The sequence below is a fragment of the Anoplophora glabripennis genome, unplaced genomic scaffold, assembly GCF_000390285.2.
Source record: "Anoplophora glabripennis isolate ALB-LARVAE unplaced genomic scaffold, Agla_2.0 scaffold1, whole genome shotgun sequence".
Taxonomy (NCBI): domain Eukaryota; kingdom Metazoa; phylum Arthropoda; class Insecta; order Coleoptera; family Cerambycidae; genus Anoplophora; species Anoplophora glabripennis.
The window spans coordinates 1,929,731-1,948,319 of NW_019417028.1; the positions used below are offsets into that span (position 1 = coordinate 1,929,731).

An 18,589-nucleotide genomic window follows, 5' to 3' on the forward strand; every position below is an offset into this window, starting at 1 on the left:
AAAAAAAATTAAACAATTATTATGTAAAAACTATCGAACCGAATTGGATGAAATTTGGTGTGATGATTCTATGCACTAAGAAGTTTAATTGGGAAAAGTATGAAGATCCTAGGTATTATTCAAGTGTCTGAAAAAAAATTGACAAATAAACTAACATTTTTTGCAATTTTTTAAATGATTTTTCCGATTTTTGCAACAACAATAATTATTTTTTCGAATTGCAACTAACTCTATCTTGTTCAAAATTTAATTACAAAACTTTTTTTCCTCTTCCATTTTTGTCTAAAACGAATAGTTGTCAAGTTGGCTACGAGAAATCCAAGAAAAAAATGAATTGATTTGGAATTTTTTTATACTTTTTTTGTAATAACAATTAAGCCCACGTTTTTTTTATTTGCATAGAAAAATTATCATTTCTGATGTTATTTAGAAGCCGTTAAAGCTAAAATCTCCGATCATATGCGTTTTACCCAACCCGAAACAGATACCGCCTGGACTACACGTGTTTGGTCTAATTCTCCCGGATTGTTATGATCGAGGTATTTCCCGAAAAACTCAAGATTGAAAAAAGAGATAATCTACTAAATCTGTAATTCAGCCATGAAAGTTTGTTGCATCATCGCTCTTACATCCTGTAGCACCTCCTCCTGTAGCATTCGTACTATTCCTAGCTACAGCACCACTTTTTCATGAGAATACTTTCTGGTGCTGTTTTCTGGACTTAGCAAGCAACTTCAAGGACTATGTTTGAGATGATTATTGTTCTATTTTTTACAAGTAATAAACAGTTGCGCAGTTTACTAGCTAATGACATTTTCCTTACCTGTACGTTACCAACCCCCAGTTTTCCATCGCACCTGCGGAAAAATCTGGAATAGCCACCTGGTCCATCTTCTCCATGCTTTTGCTGTAACTGATGCCAGTATATTCATTGAGTTTTTCAATCACTTTTGATCCAACTTCAGCAGCACGTTTTCTTGTATCGGCGAGTTCGTCTCTTGAACATACTTGGAATACCGCACCGTCAACAGGATCACCAGAGGTGCAAGTGAATTCTGATACGATGAACGCCACTAGATAAGTTGACATGACAGGAGTTGCCGCGAAATTAGTCGTTTTTGTTCTGAAAAATTATTTATTTACGATGCGAAGCCACAAACAATAGATAATAAATGGAATAGTTAACTTGGTACAGTCTTTCCGATCTCAATTGAAGGCCAAAGAGGTAGGCAGTATGTACAGGTTCAGTCGTTACGCAGTAACTCGGGATTGTAATATTGTTCCCATATTTATTTAGCAATACCCATAGACTGGGTCTATGAGTATTGCTATTGTCTATGCTATGTAGAATGCGCGCGCGAGTAAACGGCGCACAAACACAGCCGCACTGGGCGACCGGCCATAAATTTCAGTTGTTGATAAATTGCCTAGCAGTGCAGGGCAACAATACCGAATAGTAATATATTTTAATGAAAATGTAAATGTTTATTGATATGTCGTAACCAAAATTTACCATCAATATAATAAAATTGTTTGAAGACATAAATAATTACAATATGTTGTTGGGCAAATGAACATATAATAGAAATTTTCTACTCATTATACACAAATTATTATTTTTTACTTAGCAGAAAACTTTTTTAGGGCGCCTATGTAACTCATTAAATTTTATTGCTAGGCGTATTTATACATGTTCAACTGATTTTGGAGAGACTATAACAAACGCGTACAATACCCGTCAAAAATACATAGGAGAAATTTTTACTAAATAATTTTTTTATGACATGTGGAATCTTTTTGGCAGGGAACCCCTTAAGACACATTTTCGTGGGCCCTCTTGTCTTTGGAGCCAAAAAGATTTGGTCGCATATTTGAATTTCTTAAAAATTATTAGTGCGCTAGAAAGCCATTGAATTTAGAAACTTTTTTGTCGTGATACTTTTTTGGTTTCGAGAAAAATGGCAATATAGACTAAATCTGCCGCTCTATGTTCACGATACACAGTACTACTGACTGCCATAAAAACAGCTGCCATACAGTCGACCATGCAAAGCATCAAACTCACCCACTCACGCATAAAAGATATGAAATGTTCTCAGCAAAAAACCTCAGCCTACAGGGCAGGCATTAAGGTGCCGCTAGGATACGTATTGAATAAATTGATTGATGCGAAGTTTCAGATCAAAGGCAGACATGTACAAATATAAAAATATACATCTGAGATTACTAAGAAATCTAGTGGTTTTTTTTATCAAAGAGATATCAATCTACATTGCGCGTTTAACTATCGAGCATAGGCTGTACAGATTAATATTTCAGTTAAGAAAGATAGCTGGGGAGTTTAGCTATCTTTCCAAATTGAAGTCTTCACGTCGAAGGAAGATCGACCATTTTCGAACTTAAGTCTTTATCCCCCAAATAGAACACGTGTATAACTTACCCAGCATCTTTGTCAGTAGTGGTATCAAGTTCTTTTGTATTAAATAGTGCATTTTGAGTACTAGGGTAAGTAATGGACAAAGTAAATGTAGCCTTAAAACTTGGTTCATCGAAGCACGGGAAAGCTTTCCTGGCATGGGTGGGCTCGAACTGGGTGGTAACCAGATACTTAGTCTCCTCTCCATCAACGTATGTGCTCTTGTAGAACCCATACATGTCCTCAGTACTAAGCCGACCGGTAAATTCTATGATGAGTTGGTAACTTCTGTCAATTGAGACCCCATTGACAGCTTTTACTTTTAAAATATTAGTAACATTGTCAAGGCTGTAGTCTTCATCCTCTAGATCATAATTATTGAAGTTCACATTCGTTATGCCTATAAAATCTGAGTGAGCATGTAGCGTGATGTATTCTTTTATTTCGGTGAAAGAAAATATAATTGTAACTTTTCCGGTATATTCAGTGCCTTTGTCTGTGAAGGCTTCTTTGGGAACGGTGAGTGCTAAGTCGTAACTGGTTAATTTAAAAGCTTGATCCAGCTTGTAGTTTTCCTCTGGTTCGTCATCTCTGACGGTTGGTACAGCGAGAACGCTGCCTATGCACAAGGATGCGAGCAAAAGGAGAAGAGTCATCTTGATCCCTAGAAGAATTAATTGTTATTTAGACAAACAGACAAGTGTCCGTGGCAATTTGATTGTAAGTCACCGAATTGTGACCTTTGAAATTGAAGATGAATGATCAACTTGTGTATTATTTAATTTTTTTTTAGGAGCTACGTTTATCATTTTGTATTATTTTTTCTGAGTCTACCAACTTGGAAACATTTTTTCCAGCTAAGCCATTGTATGGACCAGATAGCTTGTTTATTCAGCTTTAATTTCCTTTTTTTAAATTTCGATACGACCAATTTTCATCGAAATCTCAACCTTTTAATGGAAAAGGATCCTTTTGTCTTCAATCATCGATATCTTGGCGACAAATGGTAGTACAGAGAATTGAAGGGAAGTTTCGAAAACTGGAATAAATATCCTATAACAGGCTGCCGCAACTTTTCGGAAAAAAATTTTCTTTTCATCTTTTACACGAATTTAAAAAAAACACAACAAAATTTTAGAAAATTGACATCTAAACTAGAAATATTCACGAAATGGCTAATGTTAAGCATGACTTTTATAGCTCGATATACCCAGAAGAACCTTGTGAAGTTTCATCTCGATCTAAAGAACCGTTTCTTTGTTTCAAACTGTCAAACTTTTGAAAAAAATTAAAGGATCACGTTCATTGAGCTTAAACACTTCATAATCTTGATTAAAATGGAAAAAAAATAATGAATCTGTATTTAAAGTGAAATCACCCATACTATACGAATTAGACATTTTAAGAAAAAATAACAAAAAATCAAAATGGCTCCAAGAAATTTATAACTTGTACCGCTGGCGCTGTATGATTTCAATATGGCTGACAATTATATTCGACAGACAATGACAGGGCACGATAGTTTCAAAGATATGACTGTCATACAAAACTGTATCGATCGCCAAGAAACAGACGCTGATAATACCGATAAAAAAGAAATTATCACTAAAAATGAACGCAATCTGAGCGTTGTGTATCAAGGTGTACCAAACTTTCCACTGAACCAAAAAACTCCCTATGATAATAGGCCATATAATATAACTGTTACACAAAGAATTTAATTAAATAATTTATTGTTGATACCATTCCATTGTCAAACAATGGATGCTACAGGATTTCTGTAGATTTTGTTAGTGTTTTTCCAATAATTGTATGTTCTCTTTTTATTGATTATTTTGTTATTAATACGTATTGTTATCTTTCTAATATTTAATTAATATTCTGTGTCAACATCATGTCATTAACATCACAGTTCAATTGTGTTGTGATAAGTATGTGGCATCCATATGTTAATGTGGAATATCCCACAAACTATATAAATTAAACCCCAACATACCTTAATAAATTCGAAAGGAAGTTAAATTTTGTATATGTCTGTATTTTTAATATGGGATTCTACTTAAAAATTCAAAATATCCGTGACTGAAAACTTACAACTTCTAAGGGTCATAATTGCCATTGGAGAATGGAGAAGATAGTTTTGCTTGAACAAATGGCGAATCTTGCATCTTTTTTTTTCAATTTGAACACCATCTAGAAAACGGTTGTGGAACAAAGTATATTTAACGCTAAGTTTATTTATTTATAAATAACTCTTCAGTTTTTCAACCGTACAAATAATTGCCTTCCATTGTTTTTTCTTGCGTTTATTGCTTCCTAATCAAACTATCCGTTGTCAGTACCATCCTTTGTTCTAGGCCAGCAAATGAATTTCAGGAAGGTATATTTTTCTACTTATAACTGAGTGTTCACTTTTTACAATTAAGCAACTATTAGAGGAAGCATCTTTAGGATTTCGCCTTACCTAATATGTGGAGGCAGGAAAATCAAAAACTTTGAATAACTCACCTTTTCACACCCACACTGAAAACCTACAATGAAAATTTCCCTTCGGCTGTACTCATATTTATTAGTTTATTATCTAATCTCAGGGCTGCTGGTGATTTTGTGATTAATATTGATTGATTAGTGGCAGTTCATACATTTAACACAAACACTGAGATTTCGCTGATTACAGATGCTAGCCGATACAAGTTATATATTTAAAACATTACATTATTATAAAACTTAAATAAATTCCACTGTCGAGCCTTTTTGCAAGGTGTTCTTTGGTCAAAATTAAGACAGTGGTTTCAGATGATTTCTGAGTTAGTAAAAAGGTATAGCAGCTATACAAGGTGTTGCAAACAAAGTAGGTCAACTGGTGACTAATAACGGAAAAAATATTTCTATTAATAGTTCTGTTGTTTTTTAAAATAAGTGGAAATTTTGTACAATCTTTTACCATATACGAACACATTTTTTCCTGCGTACGCCTATGACTTAAAAATGATATTTTTCTTAGAAGCTTTTGATTTAAGTTTGGGTTACAACCTATTATTTAAAATCCCCACACTACACTTTTCCTAAACTGATGTTGAAGTAGACGAAAAGCTGCGCATTTTTTTTTAAGAATGCCAAGCCCTAAAAGTAGTGTAGAACCAAAAAAAAAACTGTGTCAACCTCTACAATATCACGTAAACCAAGATCAGAATCAAAATTATGCGATAATCAAAAATATGTTTTAAAAGAGGGAAATGTGTGTTTCTAAAAACTCCCTTGATCCTTAAAAAATGGCAGATGGGAAACCTCTGTTTCCAGTACATCCAAATTATGTGGTTAACAAATTGACCTACTTTTGTGTAGCACTCTTGTAATGACCTTTTAAAAGGTCCTTGACTATTCATATTCATATGCATCACAAAAGAACTATAACCCACTTGTTCATAACCAATTTGATAGAAAAATATATACAATGCTTTCGAAAAGTAGCGAATAAATTAATTATTTTTTTAATTTCGAAAAAATCCCCTGGCACGTCGATTTTGTTTTTAAAAAAGGCACTTTTTGACATACGACCCATATTTGTGACGTAATCGTTGTTCGAGATATGACGTCATCGACAATTTTTTTAAATAGCAACCCCCAATTTTGACCATGCCATTTGAAAGAGCGTGTCATTCTACATACACAGATCATGAAAAATTATGGTGTTACATAACAAAAATTTCAAGAAAATAATGTTTGAAGATTTTAAAATTTAATTTTCACAATACTGAAAATGATAATGATTATGTAAAAATCGACTAAATGGTGCACCTCCCCATTATGCAACACCTGTCCGTGCTTATTTAGATGAGCTGTTCCCGAATCGTTGGATAGGGAGAAGGGGGCCGATTGAGTGGCCAGCCAGATCGTCTGATTTGACACCCCTAGATTATTTCTTGTGGGGATACTTAAAAAGCAAAGTATACGTTACTAGACCGGTTAATTTAGAAGATTTAAAAGCAAGAATTCGTCACGAGATACATCGTATACCTCCTGAAGCAAATCATTACATGTTGGTAAGGAGATATTCAAATAGCTGCATCAATTGTTAGTCGTTTCACCTACGACATGCTGATAAGAAGTTCGAAACAGATCTATTTCTGGGGATTTTGTTGACGAATAACCTTAGCTGTGTACTAGACATTCTATACTGATCAGGACTTTAGTAATCAGAGTAGTTTTGATATTAATATCTGAGGACTAAAGACACTTTTTAAAAGAGTGATATAGAAGCCAATCATATACAGGATGTTTCATTAAGAGAAGGATATTATTGATGAGAAATTTCTTAGGTCAAAATAGAACGATGATGTCAAATAAAGTATGCCTGAATTACAAAAACTCATCCATTTTACTTACATTTTTTTCTTTTCTGAAATAATTCGTAGTAAAAATGTTTCCAACTTGAATTTGTATTTGAAGTAGCAAAACGTTTGCCTAGATCATTCTTTTTTCTATTCAATATTGCCGTCATTAAACTGTTTCTCAGAAATGAAACATCCTGTATATAGACCACTTAACAAAATTTTTATTTTGTTCTTGTAGAAATAATAACGTAAACTTTTACATTTATTTTATTGATATTTATTAATTTAACAGCCATCAAATTTAATAAAAGATATCTCGTACTTTTTTTTACTATATTGCAGAAAATTCTGTTATGACTTTTCCTCGAAAACCACTAACACCACAGCGGAAAATCCTCATTATCAAGAAGTTAAGTATTTCAATTTCCACATCTGCAGTAATTTTCTATAATATTGTAAGGTAATTTATATCTAGGCGCATTGTTTATTTTTATATTTACAAAATTCCTCACAACTGATTATCAAAGTTATCTTTCATGTTTTTCAATGTCTTTGAAATGTGTAATCAATGATGTTGCTGGAACTTTAAAAATAGCATTGTGTCAACTTATATTTGCACATGTAAATTATAAAATACCTTTTGGCAACACGATTTCTACAGGGTATTTCATAAATTAGTCACAGAAAAATACTAATCCAAAAATTGATATCAACAAGGAAGGTTTTTTTAGGTTACAATTTTATCAATTGCTTATTGATACTAAAACACTCTGTATAGTGGTAGGGTCCATTATTTACTGTCTTTCTCTAAAATCCTTAAATAGATAAGATTTGTCATTGATTGAGTTTGCATGGTTGTATTCAGGAGAATGGATCGTACATGTCAGAAAAATAATCACAACCAGGAAACAGAAAGTGAATCAAGAATACTACACTGGGGATAGTCTGGTGACAATAAACACCAAGAGTTTAAAATGTAATATTTTAATTTCGATATGAGTGTAAAAATTTGTTATTGATCGAAGATAAAGATCATAGAATATCGCTGATCTCTCTAAATTATTTTATTTAAATTGTAATTAAAAACTAGATGTGTCCATTTGCGAGTAAATGATGTATTGTTACACTTTACAATTTTGAGTGGTAGGTATTCCATTTTCTGTGCACCAGCTCTAGATAAACAGTCTAGAGTCACCTATGGTTTTCTAAGGCTTTGATAGTGGTGGAAATATTGAAATCATCAGGATAAAGCACCAAGGTACTTTTAATATGTCGTTTATGTTATTTATAAGTATATTAAATAATAAGGGTCCAAGAAGTGAACCCTGAAGTGTGCTGTAAAATAATTTGCCTGGACTACTTGAGAAATCCATGCAGTTTTAACAAGACGGCGTTTTCCTGATAACACAATTCGTTTAGAAGTTCGGGATTATGATCTAAATAATAATTATTCAAATGCGCATAGTACCACGACGGATCAATTATATGGCATTCAAGATCCTCCATCCATTCGATTTTTACCTGTGGCTTTACATGAAAACTTTGGTTTGTCAGACTAAAGTGAACACAGTGCAAGTAATTGAAGAAAAACAGTCGATTTCAATGAGCTGTGTAGCGATAGCTTGCGTGAATGAAAAGATAATTTTTTATATTTTTAAGATTAAAAAAATTCGCTTAAATTTCACACATACCTAATAAACCTTTCCTATTAACTTTCAGTATAATCTTTTCTATAATATTTAAATCTTATCTAATAAAAGGCTAATCTCAAAGTTTATTTTGCATTCAAGTGATTCCCTACTTTAATGCGCTAATAATACGTGGTTACGATAATATATTTTTTTCCCGTGCAAATAGAAATAATTGTATTAACAAGATACCTTATCGGCTTACGGCATTGAAAACAATCGATTGCGAACGGATATTCTGAAGGTACATCTTCGATAATAGAAATTACTAAGGCACTAAGTATGTTCATAAGATATGAGTCATACGTTGGTTTAGTAGAATGTGACTAATTTTTTTTGTCTCATGTTTCAATCAGTTGCAGGATTTGGTCCTTATCGGTAATCAGTTACTCACACTCTTTGATTATTTCCACTGAAAGATAGTCAGTTGGAGTTATAAATGAAAGTACATTCACAAGTGGACCTTGACATTAGACTTTCTAAGAAAAACGTTGTGTCAGAAAAATATATAATTATTTCTCTTTTACTCCTTTTCTTGATTAAACTCCGACAAGGAAGCTGGAGAGATCCATTTTTAAGTGGATAAATTTAATAATTTTGGATAAACGCAAAAAATCCCAAAATTTTAGGTGATTTTCAAAGAGCTGTAACTTGGAGGAAAATGGTCGTAGAGAGAACAATAAAAAGGAAATAGAAGCTTCAAGTGTCTAGTTTTCAGATCTGCAGTTTAAAATTTTTTAGCGTCAGCAATTTTTGAGTAATCATAAGAAAATCGACGGAACAAAAATTGTAAATTTTTGATCTGCTCAAATACTCATACATTGAAATCATATACTTCTGTAGTTAACTTTTTTAAACGTAAGTATTTTATGTAAATGATAAAATCGTATGTGGTTTTACCAACGATAAAACTTCACTACATTCAACTTAGAATAATAATGACGTAATTGGTCCAAAATTAATCAAAAATTGAGATCGGTATGAAAAAATCAATGTGCATTTTTTGACTTTTTGTCAATAAAGAAAAATCTACCAAAATTAGGAGAATACAGTTTCAAATAATATCTGACAAGAATATTTCAGGAACTGTCATCAATAAAAAAATTTGTTTCACCGGTAATAAAATTTCAAAAAACGTGAGTTTTGTCTGCACAATAATAACGTAGTTAGTCTCACATCGAAATAGTTATTTTTAATATTATTTTTCATTCGAAAATGTGTAAATCAGGTATTGGTATTAATAAAAATCCAAACGAAATTGCAACATATTTAAAATTATCAGAAGCAGAGAGCTACACTGATCATTATTTCCGAAGATCATCTGCTAGTCTGCTAGCTTATTCTGGAGCTGATTTCTCCAGCCTTAAAAGACAGTTCGACGGTTGCAGAAGAGTGTGTTGAGGATTGAGGAAAAATTTAAATTTCTAATAGTATCTTTTCTGCTCTCAAATCTGGTGTTTCTTCAATAATTGGTTAAGTGTTAGATATTACATTATTAATAGATTGTTAAAATTTATATTTTTGTTGATAATAACAAATAAACTGGTAAACTGGTTCTATCATCTATAATTTCATTGATTTTTGTAGGATGCAAAAGTCTTTCACATCCTGTATGTTTTCTAGACAAGAAACTGACAGTATTCGAGAAAAAAGTTCATTTGATTGACAGTGATATAACGAATGAAAAGCCTTTATTATTTTTTTACTTATGGAAAGTTTTTCACGTAATTATTTTATGCCATTCAAATATCTTAACTATACAGAAGTAGAATGCAATAAAATATAATCATCCTATATGGATTTTTCTATTTTGGCTGAAATGCAAAATCTAGGTGAAACATGCTGAATATTCTGTAATCGCCAATATTCCAATTTTATCAGCTTTGCCAAATTGCGACGCAAAATTTATTATCTTATCAAATATTGTTTCTACATCTAAAAATATATCGTAGCTTTTGAAACTACAACAGCCACTTGCAAGCTATGAATCAGTGATGGCTATTGGAAAAAATCCATTTATCTTATGGATTATATACCTGTCGTCTACAGGCGATTGGATAAGTGTTATTTTGCAAAGTACCCGAAATTAAATTGTAACATACCTCTTTGTGTTATACAAAAATATTTGAAATCCTGCTATTTTTAAAAGGAGGTCATTTTTCCTTTGAACAATTTACATCTCGATACGGCCTTTAGTCGTCAACACTTTCCAAGACAATACTTTTTTATTTGCTTCTCTAAATTAATCCAAGAAAACTTAGAGCAGCAATAACTTTCAATACCAGAAGTACCTACATTTTTATAGAGCAAAAATATAATTTTCAAAAGAAATTCAAACCTACAACGACTGCGGACCTCCAGTATATGAAAAATTAAATCTTTTGAAGAAGCCATAAAAAACCCCGACTATCATTTTTTTTCTGCAAAATTAGAAGTAAGTAAAGTATAGAAATAAATACTCGCATTAGCCAGTAAAGGACAAATACAGGGTAATTCACAACTTATCCAAAAAGATTGGGAAATTTTTTTTGTAAAATCGTTACAGTTTCCGAGAAAAAAATTATTGAAGTTGTAGTGCTTTCAACCATTACATAGCTGGACAACTGTAGCCTCTAGCGTCATTCGCAATATTCGTGAAGACCCACGTGGCCTCAGCGACTGAAATCCGATTTTATAATCGTCGTTGCGATAGTGTTTACAAAAGTTTTTTAGTAGTTAGTGTCAAAAATGGCTTGCGAGTATAGCAACTTGGAGTTGATAGATATCGTTTTAATTTATGATGAAGCAAGACAACATTTGTATTATGGTGAAGCATTTGTGTTATGGTGAAGCAAGACAACATATGTGTTAGTTCATAGAAACTGAGTAAGACGGCCCCAAATGTGTTTACACGTCGGTGGACAAAATTTTGAACAGATGTAACATCAGGTATGTCAAATTATTTTATTATTTAAAACTACAAATTAATTTTATTAATTAATAATAACAAAAGCGGCAAAAGCAGTTGAGTTTTAGACTTTTTCTTTACAAAATTGCAATTGTAAGAGAAATTTGTGTTTGATAAGTTCTGAATCACTCTGTATAAATCATCAAAAAGTTGTAAAATGGTATAGTAAGTAAAGAATAATTTATTTGAGAAACCGTAGTTAACTAATACTACCACAATTTTTGCACATGATTTCTCCTTAAACTGAATCATGTACCACTTATCTTAACATACCCATTGTTTAGAAAATTACTCTCCAAAAATCTGTATTAAGTAAGTTGCTATTGTTTGTCAAGAACTGTTTCAATTTCTTAAATACTTCAGCGAGATTTAATTTATTACATCAAAGAATTGTCCAGATTTTATAATCGATCGACAGATTTATATTTATCGTAATATCACAGAATTTCGAATCGATCATATTTATAATGCAGCATGTCTGATTATCTACCAACCTTTCATTACCATTATTATATACGTAATCATTTATCCCAAAAAATACCTTGATCTATTTTAGTGGATCTTTTCCTGAAGTACACTTAGTGGTATTTACCTCTTTGGACTGGAAGTGTAATAACAGAAGTTACCTAGTGTGATCAACAGAGAACTAGAAAAAAATTTTAATGATAAAGAAACAAATCCTGATTTCCAAGTTGTTTGCCGTATCATATCCGTATTGCCAGGAATTAACTTCTGCCAAAAAGTGGTGCGTCCACTCGTCTCCGTTGTACCATTTTTGATTTATCCATTACTTTCTTAAATGTGAAATAATGGCAAGTATCTTGACAAGGCATTTTGTGGAGGTGATGATTTATTCCAACTCAGGATCCATGTAGTCTTGAGATGTTTGTTGTATTAACCAAAATAGAAGTTTGGTCAAACTCATATGTTCGTAACCAACCAATCGAAGTGTCCAACGTGTCCTTTGGTGTTAGAAGTGTTCATCAAGACCAATGAAGAAACGATGATCGGTCTGAAGAATAAAGTGACGTCCACCCATGATCTTATGAAATCGTTCTAAAGCATTGTCCTGCTCAGGTGGAAAGATGCTTCCGTATCGTTGTAGGAAGCCAGTGTATGGGCCAAGAAGATTTTTTATCTTCAAAAACCTTTTCATGTCATGGTGTCCACTTGAAAGGTATCTCCTTGAGTTAGAGTTGTTTTAAACTGTTGAAAATGATTGACAAAATGTTGTAGCAATAATTATCCAAGTCAGTAAAGTCTTTATATCATTCTGGTTAGAGGATGATCAAAATTATCTATCTCTCTGATTATGCAGGGTCCTGATAACTTTGTGCGTTGACCAGATTCTTGACGCAGTAGTATGAAGGTATTTATATGAAGCCAAAATCGTCATTTCAATAAAGCTACTACTTTTTTTATACCTAATGCGATGTTTAATTTAAGACAAAGTTTTGTGGGCCATGAAATTAGGGATTAAACAAAAATTATGTGAAGCATGTTGTCTAAGCTGAGCTTGTACTTAGAACAGTATATTAACAAGTTTTTCTAAGATCATCAAAGATTTACAGTTACAAATATGCCTAAAATTGCTCATAGTCCTTCTAGGTAGTCGATATTCCTATCCAAATCTCGGAAAATGTCATTTTAAATGTCATAATTAGATTAAATAAGCTTACTCAAGTAAAACTTGTTGCAACCGTTTGTTGTGTTAATGTCGAGTAGAATAGAATCAGCAAAAAAACACAAATGATTTGTTACTTTTGCTGTATTTGATAGGCACCATAATAAAAGATAATATATTAATCAGATGAAATAAGTGTTCAATATTTTTTTCATGTAGCTGTTGTAGATAGGGAGACGAGATAATGTCGCCATCAATCAGGGCTGACAGCTCGATGGATATTATAAAAAGAAACGAAATTATTCTGTAACTAATTATAGGTTCCATATCTTCAGCCGAAAATATTTAGCATTGGATTTAAGTGGGATTCGGTGTACTTTATATAATTTATTCAAAGGTTTTTCTTTATATAACTTTGATTGAATGAACTTTCTTCAGCCTCTTATCATCTAGATTTTAAGTAGGGTATAATTTCGAAATATGTAGAAGCTTAGGTGGTAACTCTTAGTCAGTCGGATAATGAACAGTGCGCTGCTGAAAGTGTAAAAATTAAAATGGATACAACAAATTTTTAAGTGTGGGTTAGATAGGTGTGGCGTTACTCAACGTTGGATTAAGTCATCTACTAAAAACAATTTGTCAGATAATATTTTTAGTTGATTTATGTTTAAATTTTCTATTTTTATCAGTTGTTAACTTGTTTTAAGTATCTAATAATGTTTTTGTGTTATGTGCCGATGGGTGTTAACATAAATGAATAGAAAGTTTAAAATATTAGTGTAGTTACTAGATCCTATCCATGTCTATGGAAATTGGAGGATATGACACAAAAAAACAAGAATTTAGAAAAATAAATGTATTATGGAGACGAAAAATTGCAAAATTTTCTAATAAACCAATCCAGGAAAGATAATAATAATAATGAGGTCGTTACACTGAATTTTAAATTATTTTCGGATAAAATAATCGTATACTTTTTCATCAGACGAACAGTTTTAGAGATATTTTTAATTTGTTGAACTGTATGAAAAGATTGATATTTCCACAAATGTATTTAATTATTATTAATTATGGGTATTTCTGAAAAAAAAATTCTTAGACATGTACAATTTTTTTTCATTTATGTACTTTTAAAGATAACAGTTTACCATTAAATTGTATGGGAGTTTATTGTTTGAAATACAATTTTAACTGCAATGTAACTATTAAATATAAAAAAGGATTAAATGTTCCTATTATAAAATTTAATCATAAAAAACATTTTCCTTTCAGGTAGTGTATTATTTAAATCTCTACAATACTGCAATATCAGACCTAACTTCAACGTTTTGTGGGGATTAAAAACCGATCAAATATTCATATCACTTATTTTAAAAGATTACACACCACTTGTCTTTTTTTTATTGTTTATCATGTCGAATTTTTTTATTCACGTATTGCTCTCAGGAGGCTTAAGATTGTGAAATTGTGGGAAAGAACGTCGCTGGAAAAAATCTGGATTGCCCCTTAATTCTTCTTACATCATTATCTCCAAATGTCTAATATAGGAGTGTCTCATTTTGATAAACTGATTTGTTTAGTTCAATTTTATTCGATTAGAAGATGGAACATCCGCTGAGGGTACTTGCTGATAACCTGATTAACATGTTAAATGCTCTTTTTTAATATTGTATTTGTCTGTCTGCAGACTGTAACCTATGGATGTATCGATTATATGGTGCAGTAGTCACCATTTGAGTATAGCAAGAAAAAAATGATAAAAAGGAAGTCTGAATCCCTTAGAGAAACTTTTAATAATTAGTTAATCAATTAGTTTAGCCCAGCTTTGACAGAAGTGATATAATTTTTTTAGGTTGTGAAAATTTTGACATTAAAAAAGTTGAGCACAAGACTCTATGTGTGGAAGCACTGATCCACGTACCTACTTAGACATTTCTAGAGATTTTCTGCACAGGTGCATCTTGAACGAGTACTGGAAGTACTTCTCCGAGAAAGTAAACGTATGGTATCTTCACTGAATCTAGGTGGCAGAAATTGTGGGCCACATATTCAAAGAAAACTGTTGACGATGAGCATTGGCTAATGCACGTATTCTCTTTTACCCATTCTGTGGTTATTATGGCAATTAATTATCGATTCTCGAAAAACTAGCTACGTGTGTAAACAATATTTTCTAGAATCCAATAAAAAATGCAAGACTACACTAATGTAGTTTATATTAAAAATGGATGAGAATCATTAGCAAAATCTTAAACCCAGTATTTTAAGAAATATTAACATGGAAAAACAACACCAAGATTACTCATGATTTTTTCCTTTCATTCGATATATATCTTATCTTAAAATATCTACTGATGGTTCTAGTAAGTAATCCTTAATTATACCTATTACTGTGAAACTTGTTCTATTTAATAGTGTTTACTCTGTATCTGTAACACATCAATTACATTTTGAAAATACCATTTGTCTATACCATTTTATTTTCTGAGAACGGATATTTGTAATATTCCCAGAATACGTTGCACAACAATAAAAAATATTAGATCATCACATCTACAAACACAGATAAATAGATCCAAATTTGCTGTTGAATTAATCCGAGATTACTACCTGGGGAAGATATCGCTTTGAGATAAAACGAGATAACCATCGTGTTCTAATTTTAGGAAGATCTGCAACTAATCCATACACAAATTTGATTCATTGCCTCAACTAAACAACTTCAACTGTACCTACATGTTTTTTTTTATTCAAAATATTACTATACAGGGTATCCCATAATTAGTGTGCAATACTTTGGCAGTAGATTCTACGATCAAATAGTAGAATATTTTCTACGGCCCATAGACGATTAACAATAATGGATCTTTTAAAAAATTGCGCTGTCAAGGAAGGCCACCAAATGATTATAATTTTGAAAATGCCTTAACTCAATTTGATGATCATCCTAATATCAGCATCAGCACAGTGTCAATATACTAATATTCCACGAACAACAATACACAATGAGAAATGTAAGAAACGTGTATTAAAACTAATCCAAAGCTCTCATTTTAGCTTTCACGATTGGTCACTATCCAAGGCCTTTATCCTTATCATTATCAGAGGGTACAAGACTTGAGAAATGAAGATTTTATGTGTAGGATCGAATTTTCTCAGTGGATCATTAATAACGAAAACTTGCTTCCATTAATTCTCTGGACCGATGATTTCACCAGAAATGGAGCTCTTAATTTTCACAATACCTACTATTGGGCTAATGATAATCCGAAGGTAGTTCGGCGTAATAATTTCCAATACAGGTTTTCAGTTAATCTGTGGGCGGGGATTATCCGTAACAAATTAATTGGACCTTTTGAAATTCCAAATTGGATAAACGGTGAAGTTTATTTACATTTTTTACAAAATTAATTGTTTAATTTTTTAAAGATATACCTTTGAATATTAGAGGAAACATGTACTTTCAGAATGATGCAGCTCCAGCTCATAATAGTAGGAATGTGAAAAACTAGTTGAACGAATATTTTCCAGAAAGGTGGATTGGACCAAGCGGTCTCATTGCCTGGCCACCTCGTTCACCTGACCTTAATCCTCAAGATTATTACATATGGGCACACTTAAATAGTATCGTTTATAACACCGAAATATATAGCAGAGAAGAATTATTAGAAAAAATTAATTTGGCCTCTAATATGCTTGATTGTCCAACATACCAAAATTCATAATGATGCGTTAACTGGTTTTGGAACAATTTTGAAAAATATGATCTCGTGAGGCCCCTTTTAGGGGGGCGTAGCTCCCTTAGGAAGCATATTTCGACCCTTGTTTATAAAATAATATCTTATTTTTGATTGTAGAATCTGCTGGTAATGTATTGCACACTAATTATGGGCACCCTGTATATCTATTCCGTCTATCCAACACAATAGGGACAGTTTTCCTAGTGCAAGACATCGATGTGTTCCACCATCTACGTATGTCTCCCTCAAAAACACTGCCTGTGTAGTTTTCCTATGTTATCTAACATTTATATACGAACATTAAGTGTTCAACTTTCATAAAAGTACATCAATTGTTAAATATATTAAATAACATAGTTAAAATTCCATTAACTTACCTCCGTTCAGATATTTTTCAGAAGATACCGCAGTAAATGAAGACTTGCGCTATTGCAAAAGTTTATCGTATTTTTTTGAGCTGCGTTTATTAGGAATACTAGAACATCACAACACTTAAAGAAATATACACATATTGAAAACTTGAATAGTCGACTGGCTTAGGCTTTAGCTTGGGAATTATCGAAATAATTGCGAATATAATAACGACAACAGTAATCGCTAAGTTATTTATAAGTAACAAGGTTCTGTTCGAATAACTAATGGTTTAGTATTGGTATTTCCAGTAAAGCATTTAGTTTTTAAATAACAAAAATTCAACGATAAAATAACTACATATGTAATGCAATTACCGCACATACTTATAGCTACCTAAATACAACTAATCTGCAGGCATTCCGGTCATATTATTTTCGAAAATAAAGGCATCCGGAAATTCAGTTTTTTGAGTTAATACACATTCTTTTATGGATATTTTTATTATTAGCTCTTGCACTTTTTTAAATTCCGTGTTAAAGGTATTGCGTTAATTCAAACAAATTCAAATATTATTTTTTATGAAATCGCGCCAAGTGAAGATGAACTGCGGCAAAAGATTTTCCGCCATACCCAGGAAATAAAAAATAATATTCAAATGATTTCACTAATTAGTCGTTGTATTAGGCAAAGCGGTGCCCATTTTGAACAATTTTTATAGTAATTATTCATTTTTAGTCCTACATAGGTATTTCTTAAATTTCCAATTTTTTTCTGCTTTGTTATTTTCTCTTTCGGACGTTTATGTTTTACTTTCTCTTTAAATTGTTTTTTAGAAAATTGCAAATAATTTTACAAATCAGGAAAAATGGCATTGTCAGCTCAATATTGTGGTCAGATGAAAGTCGTTTTCGTTCATAATAATAGAACTGTCAATCTTGTTCTGATCTATGCTGTCAATCGACACAATTTCCATTATTGGTCTGTAGAATCCTCATTGGATGAGAGACACTAATAGACGTCACATATTTAGGCAATCCGTAACAAATTGTCATAGTTGAAATTGTATAGACCGAATCTGATCCTTGTGTACTAAATTGTAATATAAATACATAGATACTATAAAAATGAATAACTTCAAATTTATTTTTACAAGGATTTGGAAGTATTTAAGAACAACCAATACGTGTTTCGTAAAATAGATACACTAATGTGCTTCAAATTTAAAAAAACGGTATAAAAGAATATTCCTAAATTTATATAAAGTAAAAGTTTTACATTAGCTGTGTATCCTAATAATGTATCCTAATGACCCATTTACACAAGGCCAGTTGTGAAGACATTCCACTAAGCCAATCCAACATTGGCATCGTGTAACCAAGGTAACCAAGCCACTCCACTAATTAGAACGGTTTCTAATTTTAGGAGCCAATAGCCTCAACTTGGTCATTGGATTGGCTTAATGGAATGTCTTCACAACTGGCCTCGT

At 32.0% G+C, this 18,589-nt stretch overlaps 1 protein-coding gene across 1 annotated transcript in view; it reads right to left on the reverse strand.

Moving 5' to 3' along the window:
- The window catches only part of LOC111692107 (aminopeptidase N-like), a 26,111-nt gene extending 8,965 nt beyond the window's left edge, over positions 1-17,146 (reverse strand). The window contains exons 1-3 of the mRNA XM_023455845.1: positions 17,127-17,146; positions 2,441-3,080; positions 824-1,123 (exon numbers count right to left, since the gene is read on the reverse strand). Of these exons, the coding sequence (XP_023311613.1) occupies positions 824-1,123; positions 2,441-3,072 (932 nt within the window). The 5' untranslated portion in view covers positions 3,073-3,080; positions 17,127-17,146. The remainder of the gene's footprint in view (positions 1-823; positions 1,124-2,440; positions 3,081-17,126) is intronic.
- Positions 17,147-18,589: the final 1,443 nt, after the last annotated feature.